Source organism: Somniosus microcephalus, chromosome 23, assembly GCF_052327205.1.
Source record: "Somniosus microcephalus isolate GS21.2 chromosome 23, FLI_Smic_1.0, whole genome shotgun sequence".
NCBI lineage: Eukaryota > Metazoa > Chordata > Chondrichthyes > Squaliformes > Somniosidae > Somniosus > Somniosus microcephalus.
The window spans coordinates 18,860,573-18,885,129 of record NC_141009.1 but is presented as its reverse complement, the minus strand read 5'-3'; the positions used below and the strand labels follow the sequence as shown (position 1 = coordinate 18,885,129).

The 24,557-nt window shown below is 49.4% G+C and overlaps 1 protein-coding gene across 2 annotated transcripts in view; it reads right to left on the bottom strand.

Moving 5' to 3' along the window:
• LOC147101708 (tetratricopeptide repeat protein 16-like) overlaps nucleotides 1–24,557 on the bottom strand; it is a 62,202-nt gene that overhangs the window by 31,309 nt on the left and 6,336 nt on the right. For both annotated transcript variants that reach the window (XM_085965540.1, XM_085965539.1), the window contains exons 4-8: nucleotides 22,656–22,746; nucleotides 20,609–20,752; nucleotides 19,827–19,927; nucleotides 16,165–16,294; nucleotides 12,970–13,184 (exon numbers count right to left, since the gene is read on the bottom strand). In XM_085965540.1, coding sequence (XP_085821666.1) covers nucleotides 12,970–13,184; nucleotides 16,165–16,294; nucleotides 19,827–19,927; nucleotides 20,609–20,752; nucleotides 22,656–22,746 — 681 coding nt within the window. The remainder of the gene's footprint in view (nucleotides 1–12,969; nucleotides 13,185–16,164; nucleotides 16,295–19,826; nucleotides 19,928–20,608; nucleotides 20,753–22,655; nucleotides 22,747–24,557) is intronic.

Genomic DNA, 24,557 nt, shown 5'->3' with positions numbered 1-24,557 from the left:
AATAATGTTAGTGCTTTCTCTTCATCTGGAATTTTATTTGCTTTACAATAATTTTGTATGTGTTCTACATACATGGCCCAATCTTCGATGTCGCTATCAAAGGTATTAATGTTCCCATGTTTAGGCATCGTTGCAATTTAATTTATTTTTATTTTTATCCAAGATGGCGGCTTCCCGCTCTTGTCTTCGTCCTCCGCCTACAAAATGGCGGTTTTCCCGCGCTTGGCGGTCTTCACCCGTCCCCCGACGCTGTCTCCGCTTCACCGTGGCTCTCGCGCCTTCAGTTGCCCCAGACGCTGCGCCTTTTTAGCCCGAATGCGGCCCGGCCCTTATCACCAGCCGCGATCGATGTCCCCGCGCTGCGCCTTTCGGCCCGAATGCGGCCCGGCCCTTATCTCCGGTCGCGATTGATCTCACCGCCCTTATTCCTCCGTCTTCCCTCCCCGTCTGTACAGCCAACGCGGCCGACATTCTGGTCGCACCGCTGCCCGGCTTACCCACCACCGAGGAAGAAAGAAGATAGCTGACAGCCGCTGATGGAGGCTTCGAGTTCAGGATGTCTTCTGCACTCTGGTTTCTTGATGTCTGCCGCGCGCCGTGTCTTCCAGCAGGGTGATGAGGGTGGAAGCCTCTCTTCGACGTCCGTTCTGTGGACGAAGTCGCCGTGGATATAAACTGCCGCAGGGTAAGAATCGGACTCGTCGCCACTGTTAAGTCTGTGTGTTCTAGTTGTAATTACTAACACAGACTACAAGATTAAAGTTTAACAGGTCTTTACTGGTTGGAGGTCAGGACTATACTAAAATACAATATTACTACACAGTGCTTATATACCGGTGGTCACCACCGGTATTACGTATACAGCAGCCAGAGAAAGTAGTACATCTCTTAAGGTGGAACAGGCTTAAGTTCTCTTAAGGTGGAACAGGTTACATACACCACACTTTCCATGGTAACTGCTGCTTGTTGCTTTTGAGTGACGTGTTTGGTCTGTGACAAAGTGACAATTTTCTTTTAATCTATCCTTTGTCCATGGTAACTGCTGCTCATGGTGCCTAGTAACCATAAAAAGAATGATATCACAATCACAAAGTGACATTGCGAAGAACACGTTGTTCTTGAGTTACTGAAGAAAAGCCGTTCAAAAATGATCATCAGGGTCAGAAACAGCATAAATTAGGAGAAGATTCAACATTTTAACCCTATTTATATTTGTTATAAAATTATAATGGGCCAGAATTTACTGTAGCGGGCGAGCGAACAGCACCCGCCGTTTGTTAGACTTGCCTGTGCCGTTCTCTCTCCCTCTCTCCCTGTCTCTCTCTCCCTGTCGCTCTCTCTCTCCCTGTCTCTCTCTCCCTGTCTCGCTCTCTCTCCCTGTCTCTCTCTCCCTGTCGCTCTCTCTCTCCCTGTCTCTCTCTCTCCCTGTCTCTCTCTCCCTGTCGCTCTCTCTCTCCCTGTCTCTCTCTCCCTGTCGCTCTCTCTCTCTCCGTCTCTCTCTCCCTGTCTCTCTCCCTGTCGCTCTCTCTCTCTCCCTGTCTCTCTCTCCCTGTCTCTCTCTGTCACTCTCTCTCTCCCTGTCTCTCTCTCTCTCCCTGTCTCTCTCTCTCTCTCCCTGTCGCTCTCTCTCCCTGTCGCTCTCTCTCTCCGTCTCTCTCTCTCTCCCTGTCTCTCTCTCTCTCTCTCCCTGTCGCTCTCTCTCTCTCCCTGTCGCTCTCTCTCTCTCCCTGTCTCGCTCTCTCTCTCTCCCTGTCTCTCTCTCTCTCTCCGTCTCGCTCTCTCTCCCCGTCGCTCTCTCTCTCCATCGCTCTCTCTCCCTCTCTCCCTCTCTCCCTGTCGCTCTCTATCTCCCTGTCGCTCTCTCTCTCCCTGTCGCTCTCTCTCTCTCTCTCTCTCTCTCCCTGTCTCTCTCTCTCTCTCCCTGTCTCGCTCTCTCTCTCCCTGTCGCTCTCTCTCTCTCTCTCCCTGTCTCTCTCTCTCTCCCTGTCTCGCTCTCTCTCACCCTGTCGCTCTCTCTCTCCCTGTCTCTCGCCCTCTCTCCCTATCTCTCTCTCTCTCCCTGTCTCTCTCTTCCTGTCTCTCTCTCTCTCTCTCCCTGTCTCGCTCTCTCTCCCCGTCGCTCTCTCTCTCCATCGCTCTCTCTCCCTCTCTCCCTGTCGCTCTCTATCTCCCTGTCGCTCTCTCTCTCCCTGTCGCTCTCTCTCTCTCTCTCTCTCTCCCTGTCTCTCTCTCTCTCTCCCTGTCTCGCTCTCTCTCACCCTGTCGCTCTCTCTCTCCCTGTCTCTCGCCCTCTCTCCCTATCTCTCTCTCTCTCTCCCTGTCTCTCTCGCTCTCTCCCTGTCTCTCTCTCTCTCTCCCTGTCTCTCTCTCCCTGTCGCTCTCTCTCTCCATCACTCTCTCTCCCCTGTCTCTCTCTCCCTGTCGCCCTCTCTCCCTGTCTCTCTCTCTCTCTCTCCCTGTCTCTCTCGCTCTCTCCCTGTCTCTCTCTCTCTCCCTGTCGCTCTCTCTCTCCCTGTCTCTCTCTCTCTCCCTGTCTCTCTCTCCCTGTCGCTCTCTCTCTCCATCACTCTCTCTCCCCTGTCTCTCTCTCCCTGTCGCCCTCTCTCCCTGTCTCTCTCTCTCTCTCTCCCTGTCTCTCTCGCTCTCTCCCTGTCTCTCTCTCTCTCCCTGTCGCTCTCTCTCTCCCTGTCTCTCTCTCTCTCCCTGTCTCTCTCTCCCTGTCGCTCTCTCTCTCCATCACTCTCTCTCCCCTGTCTCTCTCTCCCTGTCGCCCTCTCTCCCTCTCTCTCTCTCTCTCTCTCCCTGTCTCTCTCTCTCTCTCTCCCTGTCTCTCTCTCTCTCCCTGTCACTCTCTCTCTCCCGGTCTCTCTCTCTCTCCCTGTCTTGCTCTCTCTCACCCTGTCGCTCTCTCTCTCCCTGTCTTGCTCTCTCTCACCCTGTTGTTCTCTCTCTCCATCTTGCTCTCTCTCACCCTGTCGCTCTCTCTCTCCCTGTCTCTCGCTCTCTCTCCCTGTCTCTCTCACTCTCTCTCTCCCTGTCGCTCCCTCTCTCCCTGTCACTCTCTCTCCCTGTTGCTCCCTCTCTCCCTGTCGCTCTCTCTCCCTGTCGCTCCCTCTCTCCCTGTCGCTCCCTCTCTCCCTGTCGCTCTCTCTCTCCCTGTCGCTCTCTCTCCCTGTCTCTCTCTCTCCCTGTCTCTCGCTCTCTCTCCCTGTCTCGCTCTCTCTCTCCCTGTCTCTCTCACTCTCTCTCTCCCTGTCGCTCCCTCTCTCCCTGTCTCTCGCTCTCTCTCCCTGTCTCTCTCACTCTCTCTCTGCCTGTCGCTCCCTCTCTCCCTGTCGCTCTCTCTCTCCCTGTCGCTCTCTCTCTCCCTGTCTCTCTCACTCTCTCTCTCCCTGTCGCTCCCTCTCTCCCTGTCACCCTCTCTCTCCCTGTCGCTCTCTCTCTCCCTGTCGCTCTCTCTCCCTGTCGCTCCTTCTCTCCCTGTCGCTCTCTCTCCCTGTCGCTCTCTCTCTCCCTGTCTCTCTCTCTCTCCCTGTCGCTCCCTCTCTCCCTGTCGCTCTCTCTCTCCCTGTCGCTCTCTCTCTCCCTGTCGCCCTCTCTCTCCCTGTCTCTCTCACTCTCTCTCTCCCTGTCGCTCCCTCTCTCCCTGTCGCTCTCTCTCTCCCTGTCGCTCTCTCTCTCCCTGTCGCTCTCTCTCTCCCTGTCTCTCTCTCTCTCTCTCCCTGTCGCTCCCTCTCTCCCTGTCACTCTCTCTCTCCCTGTCGCTCTCTCTCCCTGTCGCTCTCTCTCTCCCTGTCGCTCTCTCTCTCCCTGTCGCTCCCTCTCTCCCTGTCTCTCTCTCCCTGTCTCTCTCTCTCTCCCTGTCTCTCTCTCTCTCTCTCCCTGTCGCTCTCTCTCTCCCTGTCACTCCCTCTCTCCCTGTCTCTCTCTCTCTCCCTGTCTCTCTCTCTCTCCGTCGCTCTCTCTCTCCGTCTCTCTCTCTCTCTCCCTGTCTCTCTCTCTCTCTCCCTGTCGCTCCCTCTCTCCGTCTCTCTCTCTCTCCCCCTGTCTCTCCCTCTCTCCCTGTCTCGCTCTCTCTCCGTCTCTCTCTCTCTCTCTGTCGCTCTCTCTCTCCCTGTCTCGCTCTCTCTCCCTGTCTCTCTCTCTCTCTCCCTGTCACTCTCTCTCTCCCTGTCGCTCCCTCTCTCCCTGTCTCTCTCTCTCTCCGTCGCTCTCTCTCTCCCTGTCGCTCTCTCTCCCTGTCGCTCCCTCTTTCCCTATCGCTCTCTCTCTCCCTGTCACTCTCTCTCTCCCTGTCGCTCCCTCTCTCCCTGCCTCTCTCACTCTTTCTGCCTCTCTCACTCTCTGTGTTAGTCTATTTCACAGAGACGGAAAGAAAAAGTAAAATAAAATGTAATTAATTTTTTTAAATCTCCAACAATTAAAAGCTGAAGGAATGAGACTTGTGATAGTTAATTTTCGGTGCCAGAGAGGTTGTTTAGCAGTAATTAAGGCTTATCACGCCGTTAAAAAGGGTACTTAGTCTGAAATGGACGTGCCCTAACTTTGTGTGGCGAGTTTAGTCTGTATCTACGACATAAGTACAGGAACTTCTCGCTGTTCGATACATTTGAATGGTGAGTCAGACGGCGAGATGACGTTTCTGCGCAGCTTACGGAGGAGCAGCGCATCTCGGACAGCAACTTCCAGGTTTTTGCGTTTAACCGCGCATCTGCCCTCACCTGGTTGCTGTGCGATTTGCACATAAATAACAGCGAGCACCGTCAGCCTTGCTGTTACTTGCACAGTAAATTCTGGCCCATTAAAGCGATGTGTGTAATACAGACAAGTGATCAATGAAACATGAGGAAATATATGTCGATATATACTTTTTATTCGTCATGGGAAATTAACTTATAAAATTCTAACAGGACTAGACAGACTAGATGCAGGAAGGATGTTCCCGATGGCCGGGGAGTCCAGAACCAGGGGTCACAGTCTAAAGATAAGGGGTAAGCCATTTAGGACAGAGATGAGGAGGAATTTCTTCACCCAGAGAGTGGTGAACCTGTGGAATTCTCTACCACACAAGGCAGTTGAGGCCAATTCATTAAATATATTCAAGAAGGAGTTAGATATATTTCTTAAGGCTAAAGGGATCTAGGGATATGGGGAGAAAGCAGGGACAGGGTACTGAATTTGGATGATCAACCATGATCTCATTAAATGGTAGAACAGGCTCGAGGGGCCGAATGGCCTATTCCTGCTCCTATCTCCTATGTTTCTATGTCTATGAACATTCCTAGTCAAGCCAATTCAACACACGTCTCTCCTTTCCTGGATCTTATCTTATTGACCTAACGGCCCGGATTTTGCGGTATAATTAAGGATTACACCGCCGGCATCCAAACCGAGTGCGCACTTGCCTGTTGCGAGGCCCCAAACTGAAACAATTGCCATCAGACGCTGCAGAGTTGAGCACAGCGCAGTGGCCCACGGATCCCGGGGGCGCACCGTGTGCAGAAGCATTCCTGGGATCACGTGGGCCGGTGCTCCAATCAGGGAACAGACGGTCTCTCATTCACCCCCGCTAGATACTGTGGTGATTTTCTCGGGAGAATATAGCAGTTAATGTTGATAAAAGTTTTTTATGCATTTGGTACCATGAAAGGTTTGTACCTGAAGATACAGTGAGGGGAGTAAAGGGAAGTGTATCTTTGATTTTTTTTTAAATTTGCGAAACTGTCAATTCCCCGAACAATCTCTCACTCAACCCAGTCTGAAATTAACATTCCTTTTATATATTTAAACAAAAAAGCATCAGATGAAGATTTTTTATTGACGGGTGTCCCCTTACGCTGTGCATACAGGTCCTGTGGCCTCTGACCTTTCCCTCTCTGACACTGAACGATCAGTCCTCAGCAAAGTCCTGAGCTTCATCCCCTTACGCCCCCACCCCAATGAATTTCGCGACGCTGAGCTCTTTTTCCGTCGCCTTCGTCCCCACTTCTTTGGCCAGGAGTCTTCCCCCCACCCCGCACAGCCGACCCTTTCTCCCGCTTTCAGAATTCTCGTTCTACCTGGACCCCTGCCTCTGGCCTCTTACCCTCTCTAGATCTTTTCATTGCCAACTGCCGGCGTGACATCGGCCGTCTCCATTTCTCTGCTCCCCTCACTCTCTCCAACCTACCTCCCTCTGAACTTGCAGCACTCCGTTCTCTCAGATCCAACCCCAACATTGTCATTAAACCTGCTGACAAGGGTGGCGCTGTTGTTGTTTGGCGAACCGACCTCTACCGTGCGGATGCTGAACAGCAACTCTCCGGTGCCTCCTCCGACCTCCCCCTGGATCATGACTTATCAAACATGAAGCTGTGGCGTTGCCACATTGGGGAAACACTGTGTGTATGTAGATAAACCTGTATAATCCCCTTTTAACTGCTGTATTCCCCTCCCCCCGCAAGACAGTTGCAAGCTGAGAGGAATAAGGCACGTTCAGACTTGCCTGCTGCTGAGAGAAGGAAAACCAATCAGGTTCCAGCAGGTGACCAATCCGTGAGTCATCACAGGTTCGCGGGCTTCACGAATTCAGTACTGTGTTGTGAGAGTTGGAGTAAAGACTTATTTCTTGTAGCTCGCAATGTTGCCTATTTCTTTACGTGGGAGACCGTAGTCTCCCACATTGGTGACCCCGAATGTCGGCGGCTGAAGCCCCCGACTCACGCAGCCCTACAGAGGCCAGCAACGACCCGATGGCAACCAGCAGCAGCCTGATGTCGGCCGGTGCCGCGTCCTTGAAGCTCCCCACCTTCTGGGAACACCAAGCACCAGCTTGGTTCGCGCACTCGGAGGCCCAATTCACCCTTCGCAGGGTTCAAGACGATGAAGAAAGGTACCTCCACGTAGTCTCAGCACTAGCAAGCTCTACTGCCGCCGAAGTTCTCGACCTGCTGGGGAATCCACCACAGACCGGCAAGTACTCAACCATTAAGGGCCGCTTGCTGCAGGCTTACGGCCTGTCCAGGGAGGAGAGGGCCCGCAGGCTTCTCTCACTACCAGGCCTCGGCAATTCTACCCCGACCCAGTTGATGAGCCGGATGCTTGCGCTCCTGGGCTCTGAACCGCAGTGCTTCTTGTTTCGGGCCCTTTTCCTCAGCTTGCATCCTCAGCAGGTACAGACTGCCCTCGTGGGGTCCCCGATCACGGACTGCGTACAACTGGCAGCCGCCGTGGATAAAGTCTTCGCCGTCGCCCAACTCGGCTGTGCAGCCGCGAGGCTCCCCGACACCACCGAGTGCGCGCCGCCACGCCAGGCCGCAGAACTATGCTATTACCACGCGCGTTTCGGCCACAAGGCCCAATGCTGCAGAGCACCCTGCTCTTTCGATCAAACCAAGATGGCCGCCCGGCCCAACGCACCAGCCCCGCGCCGCCGCCTAGGCCCGCTCGACCGCACCCCCGCCGCCACGATGGCCATCGGCACCGCAGGTAAACTGCTGTACATAACTGACTCTCTTTCAGGGCGCAGATTCCTTTGCGACACCGGAGCCCAATGCAGCATAATTCCTGCCTCCCAGCTCGACATCCAGGCAGGCCGCAGCGGCCCACCCCTCGTGGCGGCAAATGTCGCAGCCATCGCTACTTTCGGAAAGTGACGGGCCGAGGTTTGTTTCAACGGCCAGCGATTTACGTGGGATTTCGTGACGGCCTCGGTGGCACATCCCTTGCTGGGTGCCGATTTTCTTTGCGCCCACGGACTCCGGGTCGATGTCCGCGACAGGCGCCTGATCGACGCAGCAACTTTCACTTCACTGGCCTGCCAGCAGAGCAACAGCCCGGCCCTCGTCGGGTCCTGCTCCGCCCCGGCGCATGACGACTATGCTCGCCTACTCGCAGATTTCCCGAGGCTCACACAACCGACCTTCTCAGCCGCGGCAGCCAAGCATGGGGTCGAGCACCACATCGCCACTACGGGACCACCAGTGTTCGCTCGAGCCAGACGCCTGGACCCAGCCAAGATGGCGGTGGCCAAGGAAGAATTCGCCATGATGGAAAAACTGGGCATCATCCGCCGCTCGAACAGCCCTTGGTCGTCCCCCCTCCACATTGTGCCCAAGCCGGGCGGTGGCTGGCGCCCCTGCGGCGACTACAGATGGCTCAACGGCGCCACCACGCCCGATAGATACCCCATTCCGCACATCCAAGACTTTTCGGCACACCTAGCAGGAAAGTCCGTCTTTTCCAAGGTCGACCTGATTCGCGGCTACCATCAGGTCCCCGTCCACCACGCAGATGTCCAGAAGACGGCGGTCATCACCCCCTTCGGACTGTTTGAGTTCCTGCGCATGCCCTTCGGGCTTAAGAACGCCGCACAGGCCTTCCAACGGCTCATGGACTCCGTCCTACGGGACCTGAGCTTCCTGTTCATCTATCTGGACGATATCCTCGTGGCCAGCACCAGCAAGGCCGAGCACATCGCGCATTTGCGCTCCCTTTTCCAGCGCCTCAGCCAACACGGGCTAATCGTCAACCCGGCCAAATGCCAGTTCGGAGCAGCCCAAATTGACTTTCTCGGCCACAGAATCTCGCCAAGGGGAGCCATTCCCCTACCTTCCAAGGTGCAGGCGGTGGCGGACTTTCCCCAGCCCACCTCGGTCAAGGCGCTGCAGGAATTTTTGGGGATGGTCAATTTCTATCACCGGTTCGTGCCCAAGGCCGCCGCACTCATGTGCCCCCTCTACGAAGCCACCAGGGGCAAAACGGGCAAAGAGCAACTCACCTGGTCCAGCGAGATGGCGACAGCCTTCCACCAGACCAAAAGCGCCTTGGCCAACGCCACACTACTGGCCCACCCCATCCCGGGCGCCAAGGCCGCCCTCACCACGGATGCCTCGGATTACGCCGTCGGCGCCATCCAGCAACAGTGGGTCGAAGGCGCGTGGCAGCCACTGGCATTTTTCAGCCAACAGCTGCGCAAGAACGAGCAGGCCTACAGCACGTTCGACAGAGAGCTCCTGGCCCTGTTCCTGGCAATCCGGCACTTCCGTTTCCTCCTGGAAGGCCGGCCGTTCACCGCATTCGTGGACCACAAGCCGCTCATTTTCGCCACGGCCAAAGTAACCGAACCCTGGTCCGCGCGCCAACAGCGCCAACTCAACTTCATCTCGGAGTTCACCACGGACATCCGCCACGTCGCCGGTAAGGACAATTTGGTGGCCGACTGCCTCTCAAGACCCTCGCTCCACGCAGTGCACCTGGGCGTCGACTACGCCAGCATGGCGAGAGACCAGGCCGCCGACGCGGAGATCCAGGCCCTCAGGACGTCAACTACCAGCCTCACCCTGGCCGACATCCACTTCCACGCAGCCGGCACAACCCTCCTGTGCGACGTCTCAGTCCCCTCGCCTAGGCCGGTCATCCCATCTGCCTGGCGCAAGCGAGTTTTCGACATCATCCATGGCCTCTCACATCCAGGGATGCGTGCGTCTCAGAAACTTATGTCCGCCAAGTTCGTCTGGCCTGGACTCCACAAGGATGTGAGAGACTGGACCAACACATGCGTGGCGTGTCAGCGCGCTAAGGTCCAGCAGCACACCAAGGCGCCATTGGAGTGTTTCCCGGTGCCCGAGAGGCGTTTCGACCACGTCCACGTCGATCTGGTAGGCCCCTTGCCGCCGTCGCACGGTTTTACACACCTGCTCACGATCGTCGACCGCACCACCAGATGGCCCGAGGTGGTTCCCCTCGCCTCCACCACCACGACCGATGTCGCGCGAGCATTCGTCTCGACATGGGTGGCCCGGTTCGGCGTGCCGACCGACATATCCTCGGACAGAGGCCCCCAGTTCACCTCCCACTTGTGGAATGCCATCATCGCCGGCCTCGGCACCAAGTTGCACAGGACAACAGCCTACCACCCGCAGGCCAACGGGCTCTGCGAGCACTTTCATCGTTCTTTGAAAGCCTCCCTCCGCACCAGCCTGGCCGACACCAGCTGGATCGACAAACTACCCTGGGTTCTCCTGGGATTGCGTACCACGCCCAGAGAGGACCTCCGCGCCTCCGCGGCCGAGATGGTCTACGGCCAACTGCTCAGAGTACCAGGCGACTTCCTCCCCCTGACAATGGAGCCGTGGTCGGCCGCCAGACAGCTTTCCCTGCACCAGGACGCGGCCCAGCAATTCCGTCCAGTGCCCACTTCGCAACACGGCCCGCAGCCGTCCTATGTGCCTCGAGACTTACGACATGCGGAGTTCGTCTTCGTGCGCTGGGACGCGCACAGAGGCCCGCTGCAGGCACCATACACCGGCCCCTTCCCAGTATTGGAGACGGGGGACAAAGCTTTTCTTATCGACGTCGGCGGGAAGCCGGACCTTATTTCAGTAGACCGCCTCAAACCGGCGCACCTGGACCTCAGCTTCCCGTTTCGGCCGGCTCTTCCCCCACGGCGGGGCAGACCTCCCGCGTTGGCGGCGGCCCCACAAGAGGACCAAGACACGCCAGAACCTTACTTCCCGGCTGCCGCCCCACCTTCGCCGGCAGCCCGTCCAGCCAGCCCACCGGCAGATCAGCCGCCAGACCAGCCGACGAACCAACCGGCCGACCTCCCAGACAGCCCTCCTCACACGCCAGATGGCTACTACAGCCGCTACGGTCGCTTGGTCAAACCTCCGCAGAGACTGACTTTTACAGTTAACGAGGATTCTGGGGGGGCGTATGTGGCGTTGCCACATTGGGGAAACACTGTGTGTGTGTAGATAAACCTGTATAATCCCCTTTTAACTGCTGTATTCCCCTCCCCCCGCAAGACAGTTGCAAGCTGAGAGGAATAAGGCATGTTCAGACTTGCCTGCTGCTGAGAGAAGGAAAACCAATCAGGTTCCAGCAGGTGACCAATCCGTGAGTCATCACAGGTTCGCGGGCTTCACGAATTCAGTACTGTATTGTGAGAGTTGGAGTAAAGACCTATTTCTTGTAGCTCGCTGTGTTGCCTATTTCTTTACGCGGGAGACCGTAGTCTCCCACAAAGCCATCATTTCCAAGACTGTCACTGACCTCATCTCCTCTGGAGATCTGCCCTCCACGGCCGCCAACCTCAAAGTTCCCCAACCCCGCACAGCCTGCTTCTACCTCCTTCCCAATATCCACAAACAGGACTGCCCTGGTAGACCCGTCGTTTCAGCTTGTTCTTGCCCCATGGAACTTATCTCTTCCTATCTCGACTCTATTTTTTCTCCCCTTTTCCAGTCTCTTCCCACCTACATCCGTGATTCTTCCGACACCTTCCGCCACTTTAACAGTTTCCAGGCCCCAACCATCTCCTTTTCACTATGGACGTCCAATCCCTCTACACCTCCATCCCCCACCAGGATGGCCTGAGGGCGCTCCGCTTCTTCCTTGAACAGAGGCCCAACCAGTCCCCATCCAACACCACCCTCCTTCGCTTGGCTGAACTTGTTCTCACATTGAACAACTTCTCCTTTGACTCCACTCACTTCCTCCAAATTAAAGGTGTTGCTATGGGAACCTGCATGGGTCCTAGCTATGCCTGCCTTTTCGTGGGATATGTGGAATATTCTTTGTTCCAGTCCTACTCAGGTTCCCCCACCCCCCGTCACCTTTTTTTCCGGTACATTGATGACTGTATCGGTGACGTTTCCTGCTCTCGCCCTGAACTAGAAAATTTCATTCACTTTGCTTCCAATTGCCACCCTTCCCTCACCTTCACATGGTCCATCTCCGACTCTTCCCGTCCCTTCCTCGACTTCTCTGTCTCCATTTCTGGGGATAGGCTATTAACAAACATTCATTATAAGCCCACTGACTCCCATAGTTACCTGGACTACACTTCCTCCCACCCAGCTTCCTGTAAGGACTCTATTCCATTCTCCCAGTTTCTCCATCACCGTCGCATCTGCTCTGACGATGCTACCTTCCAGACTAGTGCTTCCGACATGTCTTCCTTTTTCCTCAACTGAGGATTCCCCTCTACCGTGGTTAACATGGCCCTCGACTGTGTCCATTCTATTTCCCGCACTTCTGCTCTCACCCCTTCCCCTCCCTCCCGGAACCACGATAGGGTTCCCCTTGTCTTCACCTTTCACCCCACCAGCCTCCACATTCAACGGATCATCCTCTGCCATTTCTGCCACCTCCAGCGTGGTCCCACCACCAAATGTATCTTCCCCTCAACTCCCCTTTCAGCATTCCAAAGGACCGCTCCCTCCACGACACCCTGGTCCACTCCTCAATCACCCCCAACACACCTTCCCCCAGCCCCAAAGACTCCTTCCAGGTGAAACAGCAATTTACTTCTTGCAATTTAGTATACTGTATTCGCTGCTCATGATGCGGTCTCCTCTACATTGGGGAGACCAAACGCAGATTGGGCGACCGCTTTGCGGAACACCTCCATTCAGTCCGTAAGCGTGACCCCGAGCTTCCGGTCGCCTGTCACTTTAATTCTCCGCTCCACTCCCACTCTGACCTCACTGTCTGTGGCCTCTTAACTGTTCCAATGAAGCTCAGCGTAAGCTCGAGGAACAGCACCTCATCTTTCGATTAGGCACTTTACAGCCTTCTGGACTCAACATCGAGTTCAACAATTTCAGATCATAACCTCGGCCCCTTTTTTTTCCACACGGCAGCTGTTGATGATTCTGCCATTCCCATTTACACCTCATCTAGACTCATCTTTTGTTTCTTAACTTGTCCCATTACCATCTCCTTTTGCCTCACCCCTTCCCCTCCCTAACCTCTCCTGCCTTCCATCCTATCACAAACCTTCCCTTGTGTTCTTTCCTCCCCAACCCCTTGCCCTGCCCCTGCACTTGCTTACATCTCCAACTTTTTCCAGTTCTGGCGAAGGGTCATCGACCTGAAACGTTAACTCTGTTTCTCTCTCCCAACGTTGCTACCTGACCTGCTGAGTATTTCCAGCATTGTCTGTTTTTATCCCTGTCTATTATTGTTGGCTATTGTTGGTTGTACCTGAAGACGTAATAGTCTGCTTTTTTGGGATTATTGTCTATCGCCTCATTGATCTTGTCCAGGGCACCATTCATTTTGCCTGTCAGAGCCTTGTTTACCGATTGTGCCTTTGCCTCTTCAGCTCTGTGGGTCAGTGTAGCCATGAATGATACTGCCTCCTGATTGGACGGATCCAAAGCCAGGGCACTACTGACATCGTGATAACAATTAGCTATCTGTTGACGGGGGAGAAAGAAAAGTCACATAAGTGACCCAATAAACACAATCCAAAAATTTCCACATTCAGGATGGACACATGGGGTTACAGAGGAACAGAAGGAGGCCATTGAGCCCCTCTTCAATAAGATCATGGCTCATCTGTATTTTCTTTTTATTCATTCATGAGATGTGGGCATCGCATTTATTGCCCATCCCTAATTGCCCTTGGGAAGTTGGTGGTGAGTCGCCTTCTTGGGGCCACTGCAGTCCATGCAGTTCGGTATAACTGAATGGCTGCTCCAGAACTAGCCGCGCCTCTAGCCAAGCTGTTCCAGTACAGCTACAACACTGGTATCCACCCGACAATGTGGAAAACTGCCCAGGTATGTCCTGTCCACAAAAAGCAGGACAAATCCAATCTGGCCAATTAGAAACAGAAACATAGACAAATAGGAGCAGGAGTAGGCCATTCGGCCCTTCGAGCCTGCTCCGCCATTCAATATGATCATGGCTGATCCTCTATCTCAATACCATATTCCCGCTCTCTCCTCATACCCCTTGATGTATTTTGTGTCTAGAAATCTATCTGTCTCCTTCTTAAATATATTCAGTGACTTGGCCTCCACAGCCTTCTGTGGTAGAGAATTCCACAGGTTCACCACCCTCTGAGTGAAGAAATTTCTCCTCATCTCAGTCCTATGATACTAAGATGGGAGGGAAAGTAGTGAGTGAGAAGGACATAAAAAACCTGCAAGGGGACATCGACAGGCTAAGTAAGTGGACAGAGATTTGGCAGATGGAATACAATACTGGAAAGTGTGAGGTTATGCACTTTGGCAGGAAAAATCGTAGAGCAAGTTATTATCTTAATGGCAAGAAACTGGAAAGTACTGAAGTACAAAGGGATCTGGGGGTCCTGGTGCACGAAACTCAAAAGGTTAGTATGCAGGTGCAGCAAGTGATTAAGAAGGCCAATGGAATGTTGGCTTTCATTGCTAGGGGGATAGAATATAAAAATAGGGAGGTATTGCTTCAGTTGTACAAGGTATTGGTGAGACCGCACCTGGAATACTGCGTATAGTTTTGGTGTCCATACTTAAGAAAGGACATACTTGCTCTCGAGTCAGTACAAAGAAGGTTCACTCGGTTAATCCCAGGGATGAGGGGATGGACATATGAGGAGAGGTTGAGTAGATTGGGACTCTACTCATTGGAGTTCAGAAGAATGAGAGGCGATCTTATTGAAACATATAAGATTGTGAAGGGGTTGGATCGGGTGGATGCGGGGAAGATGTTCCCGATGATGGGTGAAACTAGAACTAGGGGGCATAGTCTTAGAATAAGGGGCTGCTCTTTCAAAACTGAGATGAGGAGGAACTACTTCACTCAGAGGGTGGTAGGTCCATGGAATATGCTGCCCCAAAAAGCTGTAGAAGCTACATCATTACATAAATTTGAAACAGAAATAGACAGTTTCCTAGAAGTAAAGGGAATTAAAGGTTACGGGGAGTGGGCAGGAATTTGGACATGAGTCTAGGTTCGGATCGGTCATGGCCCTGTGGGTAGCGGAGCGGGCCCAGGGGCCGTGTAGCCTGATCCTGCTCCTATTTCGTGTGTCTAATTCTGTTAGATTCAGGAGATGGTTCTGTGATAGTGGATTGGCGGTTAGGATCAGATCAGCCATGATCTTATTGAATGGCGGAGCAGGCTCGAGGGGCCGATTGGCCTACTCCTGCTCCTATTTCTTATGTTCTTATGTTCTTATGTACCCCGTATCCTGAGACTGTGACCCCTTGGTCTAGACCCCCCCAGCCAGGGGAAACATCCTCCCTGCATCCAGTCTGTCTAGCCCTGTCAGAATTTTATACGTTTCAATGAGATCCCCTCTCATTCTTCTAAACTCTAGTGAATACAGGTCTAGTCGACCCAATCTCTCCTCATACGACAGTCCTGCCATTCCAGGAATCAGTCTGGTGAACCTTCGCTGCACTCCCTCTATGGCAAGTATATCCTTTCTTAGGTAAGGAGACCAAAATTGCACACAGTACTCCAGGTGTGGTCTCGCCAAGGCCCTGTACAACTGTAGTAAGACATCCTTGCTCCTGTACTCAAATCTTCTTGCAATGAAGGCCAACATACCATTTGCCTTCCTAACTGCTTGCTGCACCTGCATGTTTGCTTTCAGTGACTGGTGTACAAGGACACCCAGATCCCTTTGTACATCAGCATTTCCCAATCTATCACCATTTAAATAATACTTTACCTTTCTGTTTTTCCTACCAAAGTGGATAAGTTCACATTTATCCATGTTATACTGCATCTGCCATGTATTTGCCCACTCACTCAACTTGTCTAAATCATCTTGAAGCCTCTTTGCATCCTCCTCACAACTCACAATCCCACCTAGTTTCATGTCGTCAGCAAACTTGGAAATATTACGTTTGGTTCCTTCATCCAAATCATTGATATATATTGTGAATAGCTGGGGCCCAAGCACTGATCCCTGCGGTACCCCACTAGTCACCGCCTGCCACCCCGAAAAAGACCCATTTATTCCTACTCTCTGTTTCCTATCTGTTAACCAATTTTCAATCCATGCGAGTATATTACCCCCAGTCCCATGTGCTTTAATTTTGCACACTAACCTCTTATGTGAGACTTTATCAAAGGCTTTCTGAAAATCCAAATACACCACATCCACTGGTTCTTAAGGGGTATGAGGAGAGAGCGGGAATATGGTATTGAGATAGAGGATCAGCCAGGCTCGAAGGGTCGAATGGCCAACTCCTGCTCCTATTTTTCTGTTTCTAACACATACAAAATCTAGATAGCTTTGTAAGCACAAATGTTTATTTGCTATAAGGGTTCAGATCATGATTTTTAAGGCAGAGCTGCACTGAGTGTAACTAACCAAGAATTTACCTCTGCAATGTATTTCTGTAAAGAGATATCAAGACTAATAACATAAAACATTAAAAAGCAGTGCACCACACTTACATTGAAAAAGTGGTCATGCAGTCTTGCCCGAAGGATGTAGAGCTCTGGATTGGACGTCACAATCTCAAGTTGATTGGTGACCAGTTGGAGACAATCTTCAAGTCTTCCCAATGCAACCAGGGTTGCAATACTGGAAAACAAAGAACGTAACTTTTTACTTTGTTCAGTAATGTTGTGGTGTGTGTGTGTCTTTACATTGGGTGAGGACAGGACTGGGTATATTTCATTATCGCCACAGCCAAATAACTAAACACTATTGTCCAGACTCACACTTGAGCAATAGTGAGATACCAGAGGGCTGCCAGTGCCCAGCGTGAGTCAGTGCCTTTGGAAGGAGGAAGAAAAGAATATTGGTATGAGTTGGCGTACCTCCAGCTCAGAAAAAAAGTTATAACAGACACAGTGTGTATTGATCTGTATCTTAACGTATTGTATATGCGTTCACAAAGAAATAGATATTTATCCCTCTACTCGGAGCAAAAAATAGAGGGATTGTTTGATGCACAGGTCAATCCTCCCCAAGGTTTCCATCCTGGTGAAGCACAGGTGGGCCCAGCAGTTGCACCACTCTCGTGCATCACTATCAGCTGTTGCTGTCAGCTGTTGCTCCTCTCCTTCTGCCCTGTGGTATTTCAGTGGCAATTATCCCCTCCTAACTCCTCTCCAGACATCCACTCATTTCGAATTGAAGGCAGCCCTGCAGGATAGATGCAGGGAGAGGAGATTTTTAACATCACCGGTAGGAGTCATGGGTTGCGGCTGGAGCGCGAGTTCCCTTTCTATATTGCAGTTATGATGGAGCAGAGCCACAGCAGATAGGAATGCCCTGGCAGAAGTGAGAAAGAACAGTGTGTGCACGTACATCTGTGGATACCAGCCAACATAAAAGTGGGAGGTGAGGTGAGGGAAGCTTTATAATTATATGGGGATTGTTGTTTATATGGGTGGAATTTATTTTAATGGGGGGGTGGTGGGGGAAGTGAGGTTGTATATACATGAGTCATCTTATTTGAACGTAAACTTCTCCTTCACGATTTAATTCACTGACGTCTAGGGAGTGAACCTATCCAACTGATTTCATATCTGAAATATGGTGAAGTATCTGAAACCTTTCAGCGTAAGAGTAAATCTGTTAAGAGCCTCCCCATTCTCATATAGAAGCAACAACTTGTATTTATATAGCACCTTTAACATAGTAAAACGCCCCAAGGCGCTTCTCAGGAGCGTTATCAAACAAAATTTGACACCGAGCTGCATAAGGAGCTATTACAGCAGATAAGCAAAAGCTTGGTCAAAGAGGTAGGTTTTAAGGTGCGTCTTAAAGGAGGAAAGAGAGGTAGAGAGGCGGAGAGGTTTAGGGAGGAAATTCCAGAGCTTAGGGCCAAGGCAACAGAAGGCACGGCCACCAATGCTGGAGCGACTGAAATCGGGGATGCTCAAGAGGCCAGAGTTGTGACACCCAGGCACAAAAAACCATACTTATACTCCATTTTATATAATGAAGATGCTTTCAATGTTATGCCTAATTCACCCTTTGAGACATATTGGAAATCTGTTCTATTTATTGTCAGTGGAATCTTTATATTATGTTATCATCAATGGCTGCCTAAGGCAGGTTCGGGCTCAATTCTCCAAACCACTCTGTCCTGTGCTTCTCTCTTCAATTCTCCACTCAATCTCCCATTCTTCGGGTGGTCCAGAAGCAGCCTTCTTTTCCTCTTAGTCTTTTCCCTTCCATCCATCCTTCTAACACCTCTTTCAACATCCCATCCCCTCAAATCACATGCCCAGTCCAATTAATTTGCCTTGTTCTGATAACATCAATAAAAACTACGTTCCTCCTGTATCATTGCCAACATCTGTTCATTACTTTTCTTATCTCTCCACTTTACTTTCTCCATAGGTCACCAAAGCCACATCTCAAAGCTCTCTCGAAGCCCAACCTCCTCTTTCCTCATGCTTCAGCACCATACAAACGGAACTGTAAACTGAAAAGTAATGGAGAGGGTTGATGAGGGTAGTGCAGTTGATGTTGTGTATATGGACTTTCAAAAGGCGTTTGATAAAGTACTTGTTAGTAAAATTGAAGCCCATGGGATTAAAGGGGCAGTGGCATCATGGATTCGAAATTGGCTAAGAGACAGAAAGCAGAGTAGTGGTGAATGGTTGTTTTTCAAACTGGAAGGTGACATAAGAAAACTACTAGGCACTTAGTCTAAGCGTTAAACAAAGCTTTAATCAACTGATTTACAACATGGAGGTCTAGTTGTGTCCTTCACTAGTTCCTGTTAAGAATGTCCTGCGCAAGCTGGGCCCGTGCCCGAGTATTTATACTCTCCCTGGACAGCGCCACCCACAGGCCACTCAGTATTATTTCATAAGTCTTTCTTTCATGAATGACTGATTCATGTCAGAAGGTATAGGTTAGGTGCTAAAATATGTAAGGACATGATACACAGTATTAATAAACTTTTTACGCTCACCGTGCCAAGAAGTTGTCATTGTTTGGGAAGTTATTCACTGAGGCGCTAGTTGCTAGCCCACCTGGGGGGGTGTTTGTTGCAGGCATGTCAGCCAGGTTCGTTTGATTGTGCTGGCTGACCGTTCCATGCACAGAAATATGTTCAGCAGCTTCTGGCCAGTTCAGTGTCCTTCCTGTTCTACTCTACTTTAGACCATGTGGAGGTGAGCATGTGAAGGTTGAACTTCACCTATAAACTTTGTATTCAAACGCTGATTTAAATTCAGTTATTACAGGAGTCGGTGAAGCGTCAAGTCTTTTTATCATTTAGTAAACCAAGGAATTGTGAATTAATCTAGTCAAATTTGCTGTGTTCATTTTTGCCACTATTTAATTATTACTTTTAACAAACCCGGTTTGTAGCTCATAGGCTAGGCCACATGGTCTCATAGTGATTATTCTTTCTTTCCGAAGACCAGGGTGCTATGAGACGAGGAGTAAATCACTGCTAGAAGGACCCTTTACCAGATATTGTGTATTTAAGGTCACACTTTGGTTTGTAGGGAGCACAGTTTCTCCCTTACGGGAGTCGGCCTTGGTGCAAAGCATAAGAGATATACGGGGCACAGCCTGAAAATTATTTGTACTTCTGAGGGCTCAGCCCAACCACAACCATAATAGATCTGTAGACCCGATGGCAAACGACATTTTGCTTCCAAAGGCAGGTAGCAAAACCACATGCCATGGCTGTGGTCTCTGCCTTCGGGACACGTAGACTGTAATATATCTATTACTGCACTGTTTCCGGAGGCAGTACTCTAAAGCGGCAGATTAATTGCTGTAATTCCCGTCCTTACAGAAGATAAAATATTAGCCCTTCATCTACAGAACCCTAGCCAGCACCACATTTCTCTACATGATTAACTGTTCTACTGAAGATATGAAACAGTATTTTCCTCAATACAATGGTATACCATGACATACTTCATACTTAACTATACGTCACTGTATTTAAAACTGTGACAAAGCGATTCACTGTATTATGCTGATGAAAGCATCAAGGTGGTTAGTTTTTATGTCATGTCCATATGACTATGGTAGTATTATCATTACGCCTTAGATTTTGGCAGATTGCCAGCTTGCAATGAAGCCCGGGCACCGTGAATACGATTATGAGAGCAGAATGCAGATGATGAATCACCTCCGCATGTAGTAGTGTTGCTTTTCAGGTCTCAGCTCTGAAGCTTGCGCAAAAACCTCTAAAGCATCCGTATACATTTTCACTTCAAATAGATACTGACCCTGCAAAAACAAAAAAGCAGTCAGAACTAGGCAACGCTGATAAAACAAGACCCGAGAGTGAACCTCACACAATAAAATGGACAGAAAGTCCTAAATTTAGTTCCATATTTAATTCTTAGTCAATGGTGGTACAACTCTTACGTCTGTGCCTGACTGTTACGCTGGCCATAATAACATATACAAGGTAAAGTGAATAACTTCAGAAGCTATGTAATATCATTCCATCAGCCATGTAAATGTTCATTTTGTTGTGTCTTAAAGACTCAGATCATTCATTCAATGGCATAATTCGTAATTTGACTGCAAAGGGATTTGACACATCTCTGAAGTCAGTAAACTGTTCTGAATTTTAAAATGTATTTAAAAATTAGATTACATAGTATTTACAGCACAGAAACAGGCCATTCGGCTCAGCAGGTCTATGCCGGTGTTTATGCTCCACATGAGCCTCCTCCCTCCCTATCTACATACCCTTCTATTCCTTTATCCCTCTAGCTTCCCCTTAAATGCATCTGTGCTATTCACCTCAACTACTCCCTGTGGTAGCGAGTCCCACATTCTAACCGCTCTCTGGGTAAAGACGTTTCTTCTGAATCCCTTATTGGAATTTGTACAGATAGCATTAAAAAAAAACTGGATGAGCACACAAACAAAATAAGATGCCAAGATGGATGGACGCACTTGGATGTACATGGTGTGTGCTATCTGTGACACGAGGTCTTCATCCGAGGGATCCAATGTGCTGGCCATTCTGTAGTTGACGATAGAAGATTGGAAATCTCCAATGTGGAGATATGCCTCAGCCCTTCTCACATAAAACTCTTTCTGCAAAAAGCAAGAGTTTTAAAAATCAGATTTCAAACTACAAGCAGTAAGTAGCATTGTTTAGACTTGCAATAAACATTTTTTCAGTTATTCTTTTAAGTAATCATTATTTTTATTAAAACTTCACAATACAAGCCACATGTGTTGGTACATCCAATTGAATTGGTCAACAAATAGGACAACTATACCTGTAGAGCAATATCACTCCTGTATTCCACCCTATGTAAGTTGATTTATCACAATGGAGTTTGCATTGCATTATTTGCTGGCCCCCTTTGGAAGGTACTGTATCTTCCCTTATTATAGGATAATAATATTACAGCTCCCGGTTAAGCAACGCCTCGATTTCAAAATTCTCATCCTTGTTTTCAAATCCCTCCATGACCTCACCCCTCCCTATCTCTGTAATCTCCTTCAGCCCCACAACACCCCCCGAGATATCTGCACTCCTCTAATTCTGCCCTTTTGAGCATCCCTGATTATAATTGCACAACCATTGGTGGCCGTGCCTTCTGTTGCCTAGGCCCTAAGCTCTGGAATATCTGCCTAAACCTCTCTGCCTCACTACCTCTCTTTCCTCCTTTAAGACGCTCCTTAAAACCTACCTCTTTGACCAAGCTGTTGGTCACCTGCCTTAATTTCTCCTTATGTGGCTCTGTGTCCATTTTTTTGTCTTTTAATACTCCTGTGAAGCGCCTTGGGATGTTTTACTACATTAAAGGCGCTATATAAATACACATTGTTGTTGTTGATAATCCCAGAAAGAGTGCAGCTGGATTATATATTTGTTAATCCAGTTATGTTAAAACAGTGCACTAGAATCTAGAATCATACAGGTGTTGAACAAGTCTGTACGTGACTGTAAGCGTTTATTTATCATTGCCATTCTCTTCAAGGTTGGTTCCAACCATAATTTGAACAACAGAAGAATGGGCTTTGGCCAGTATGGGATGATGCACCTTCTTAACAGTCCTAGGAGCTTTTTGGTCCACTTCTTATTTAGTGGACCCATAGCATTCTCACAATTAGTCCTAGAGGGAGGGCCCAAGGCAGTGGAATTAGTTTCGGATTGCTCGAGCAAAGAGCCGGCACAGACACGATGGGCCGAATTGGCTCCTTCTGTGCTGTAAATCTTTTTGCGGATGTATCTTAATACTCCAATGTGCTGTGCCACTATGCCTAATGTTATTAATGAAATCTCTAAACTATTAGAATATTATTCCTTTGGCAGTCTTGTGGATGTTCATACACTGTAACTAAGAGCATAAGAAAGAACCATGAAATAAGAATAGGCCAATTACTTCACCAAGACCACTTCTTGCACAGACAATGTACAATCTACCAAACCATAGACTCTACCCCAACCATTTAATCCCCTGAGGGAAAGTTATGGTTAAATAATTGCTGAACAATAACGGTAAATAAAGTAGTTTCAGAATATTCATCCGTCCTCATTTCTACCATTCAACCCTGAACTACTGCCCTCCATAAAGAACATTCGGCCCTCTCCTTCTCCCTGCCTTCCTTTAACCTTTGGCCCCATTCCCAGTAGAGGACCATTGTGTCATGTGGAGCTTTTGATCCTTTAAGTCTATCCCCCTCCATATTAACCTATAATCACATTCCCAATCAGATAATTATCCTATTCCTCTTTTAAGGAACCAAGTAATACAGTCTCAACTGCTTTTTTCTGGGGGTTTGTTCCACATTTCCACTACTCCTTAGCAAATAAAAATGTTTCTTCTAATCTCTAGTTTCACTTGAAATCTGTTAACTTTAAACCTGCACTCTCCGGTTTTGTCTTCTTAAGTTGAGTCAAAAAGCCTACTGAGATCAACATCATCTTTGCCTCTCAGCACATTAAAGACCTGGATCATGCCCGCCCCCAAAAAAATCTTCTTACCATCTGAGGATTTAGAGTAATAGCTTTAGTAAATGAAATCACAGCTTCCTCCAATAGCTCCATGGTAAGCTGCCTCTTTCCTTTCTTACAACTGTAAAAACAAGATGTTTATGTTAAATGAATGTCCGAGATACAGTATCTTATCTATTCAGCACAATCGTCTATTGCTTACCATTTGTAATGACATGTTTACAGCACAGAAACAGGCCATTCAGCCCAACGGGTCCGTGCCGGTGTTTATGCTTCACACGAGCCTCCTCCTGCCCTACTTCAGCTCACCCCATCAGCTGCACTAATGTAGCTGGATTAAGTGCGTGCAGCAATAAAACCTTCCATTTACATCGTGCCTTTCACATCCTCAGAATATCCCGATTAAGTCCTTTTGAAGTGTAGTCACTGTAGTTGGATAACCAAATTTGTAAACAGCAAAATCCCACAAACAGAAAATCTGATAAATAATCAATTCATCTGTTTTTGGCAGTGTTGGTTGAGTGATGAATGTTTCCAGGACACATTGGAAAAAACATTTCTTGAAATAGTGCCGTGAAATCTTTTACATCCATCTGAACAGGCAGACGCTGCCTTTGTTTAACGTCTGAAAGTGAAGCACCTCCAACAGTGCAGCATTCATTCAATATCAATCAGCATCACTAAAAAACAGATTGTCTGGTCATTATCACGTTGCTGTTTATGGGAGCTTGCTGTGCACAAATTGGCTGCCGCGTTTCCTACATTACAACAGTGACTACACTTCAAAAAGTACTTCATTGGCTGTCTTGAGGCTGTGAAATATGTTACATTATCCAAGTCCTTCTTTCTTTCTTTACTGCAATGAACTGTCGGCCCAGTTTATCTGCTCAATTTCATAATGGGAGTTGGATCCACAATCTGGTGAGACAGAGGCAAGAGTGCAAACACTGAGCCAAGTTGACACAATTAACTTTTCAAATCTTTTAATGATACGCATTGGTCACACCAGCAGTTTTAGATGTGCTATTATTCGCCATGTAAATGATCAGCACTGTTTGGACTTCAGTTGAATTAAAATACCAGACTGGAATATCTACTAACACGTTCCTTTACATGCAGTCCTCTCCTTACACTGTCACTTCCATTCTTTTATACGGCATCATGACCATAGAATGGGGGATTCAACTTTGATCCTGCCATCCACTTCCTGATCTCAGCTATACTCTGGTGTTCCTAAGTGCCTCCATACAGAGGTGGGATAAAAATCAGAGAAAAGAGGAGATCGAGATTGAAGAAGGGATAAGGGGGATGTAAAGCCCACCAAGGAAGGCATTTCTTCACCCCATCAAAGACCCTGAAGTTTATTCAATCACATCCTAAGGTATCTGCCTCAAAAGGGTGAGGGTGCCAAAGAACATTGAAAAACGGGGGAAGGGATGAGACATTAAGACATCTCTTAATGTCTCTTCTTTCATCCCCTCCCCCATTTCCCAGCCCCCAAACTGCCTTTTGTTTCATTTCCTGCCTTTTCTCTCCGTTCTGTAGAAGGGTTTCGACCCGAAACGTTGACTGTTTCTCTCTCCACGGATGTTGCCTGGCCGCCTGAGTTTTCCCAGCATTTTCTGTTGTTATATTGAAAAACACAAGTCTGTTGGGCCTGAGCGAATTCTAATCCGGCTTCTTCTATGAGGGATTCAAGGACAACATGAACATTGTTTTGCTGTAATTCGGAGAACCGGCATTGAGGGAGAGCCCGTGCATAGTGTACCTGCGCACAAAAGGTAGGTGTGGTGTGTCTCGTGGTCACTGTGGTCTCCTGAAACTCGTTTTTGATCGCCTTTGGTAGTTGGAGAGGAATTTCCCAGAATATTTACCCCCCCCCCCTCAATTAGCCTAGGGCTTTTATCTGTTTTTTGTGCTTTGCCTCTCCCA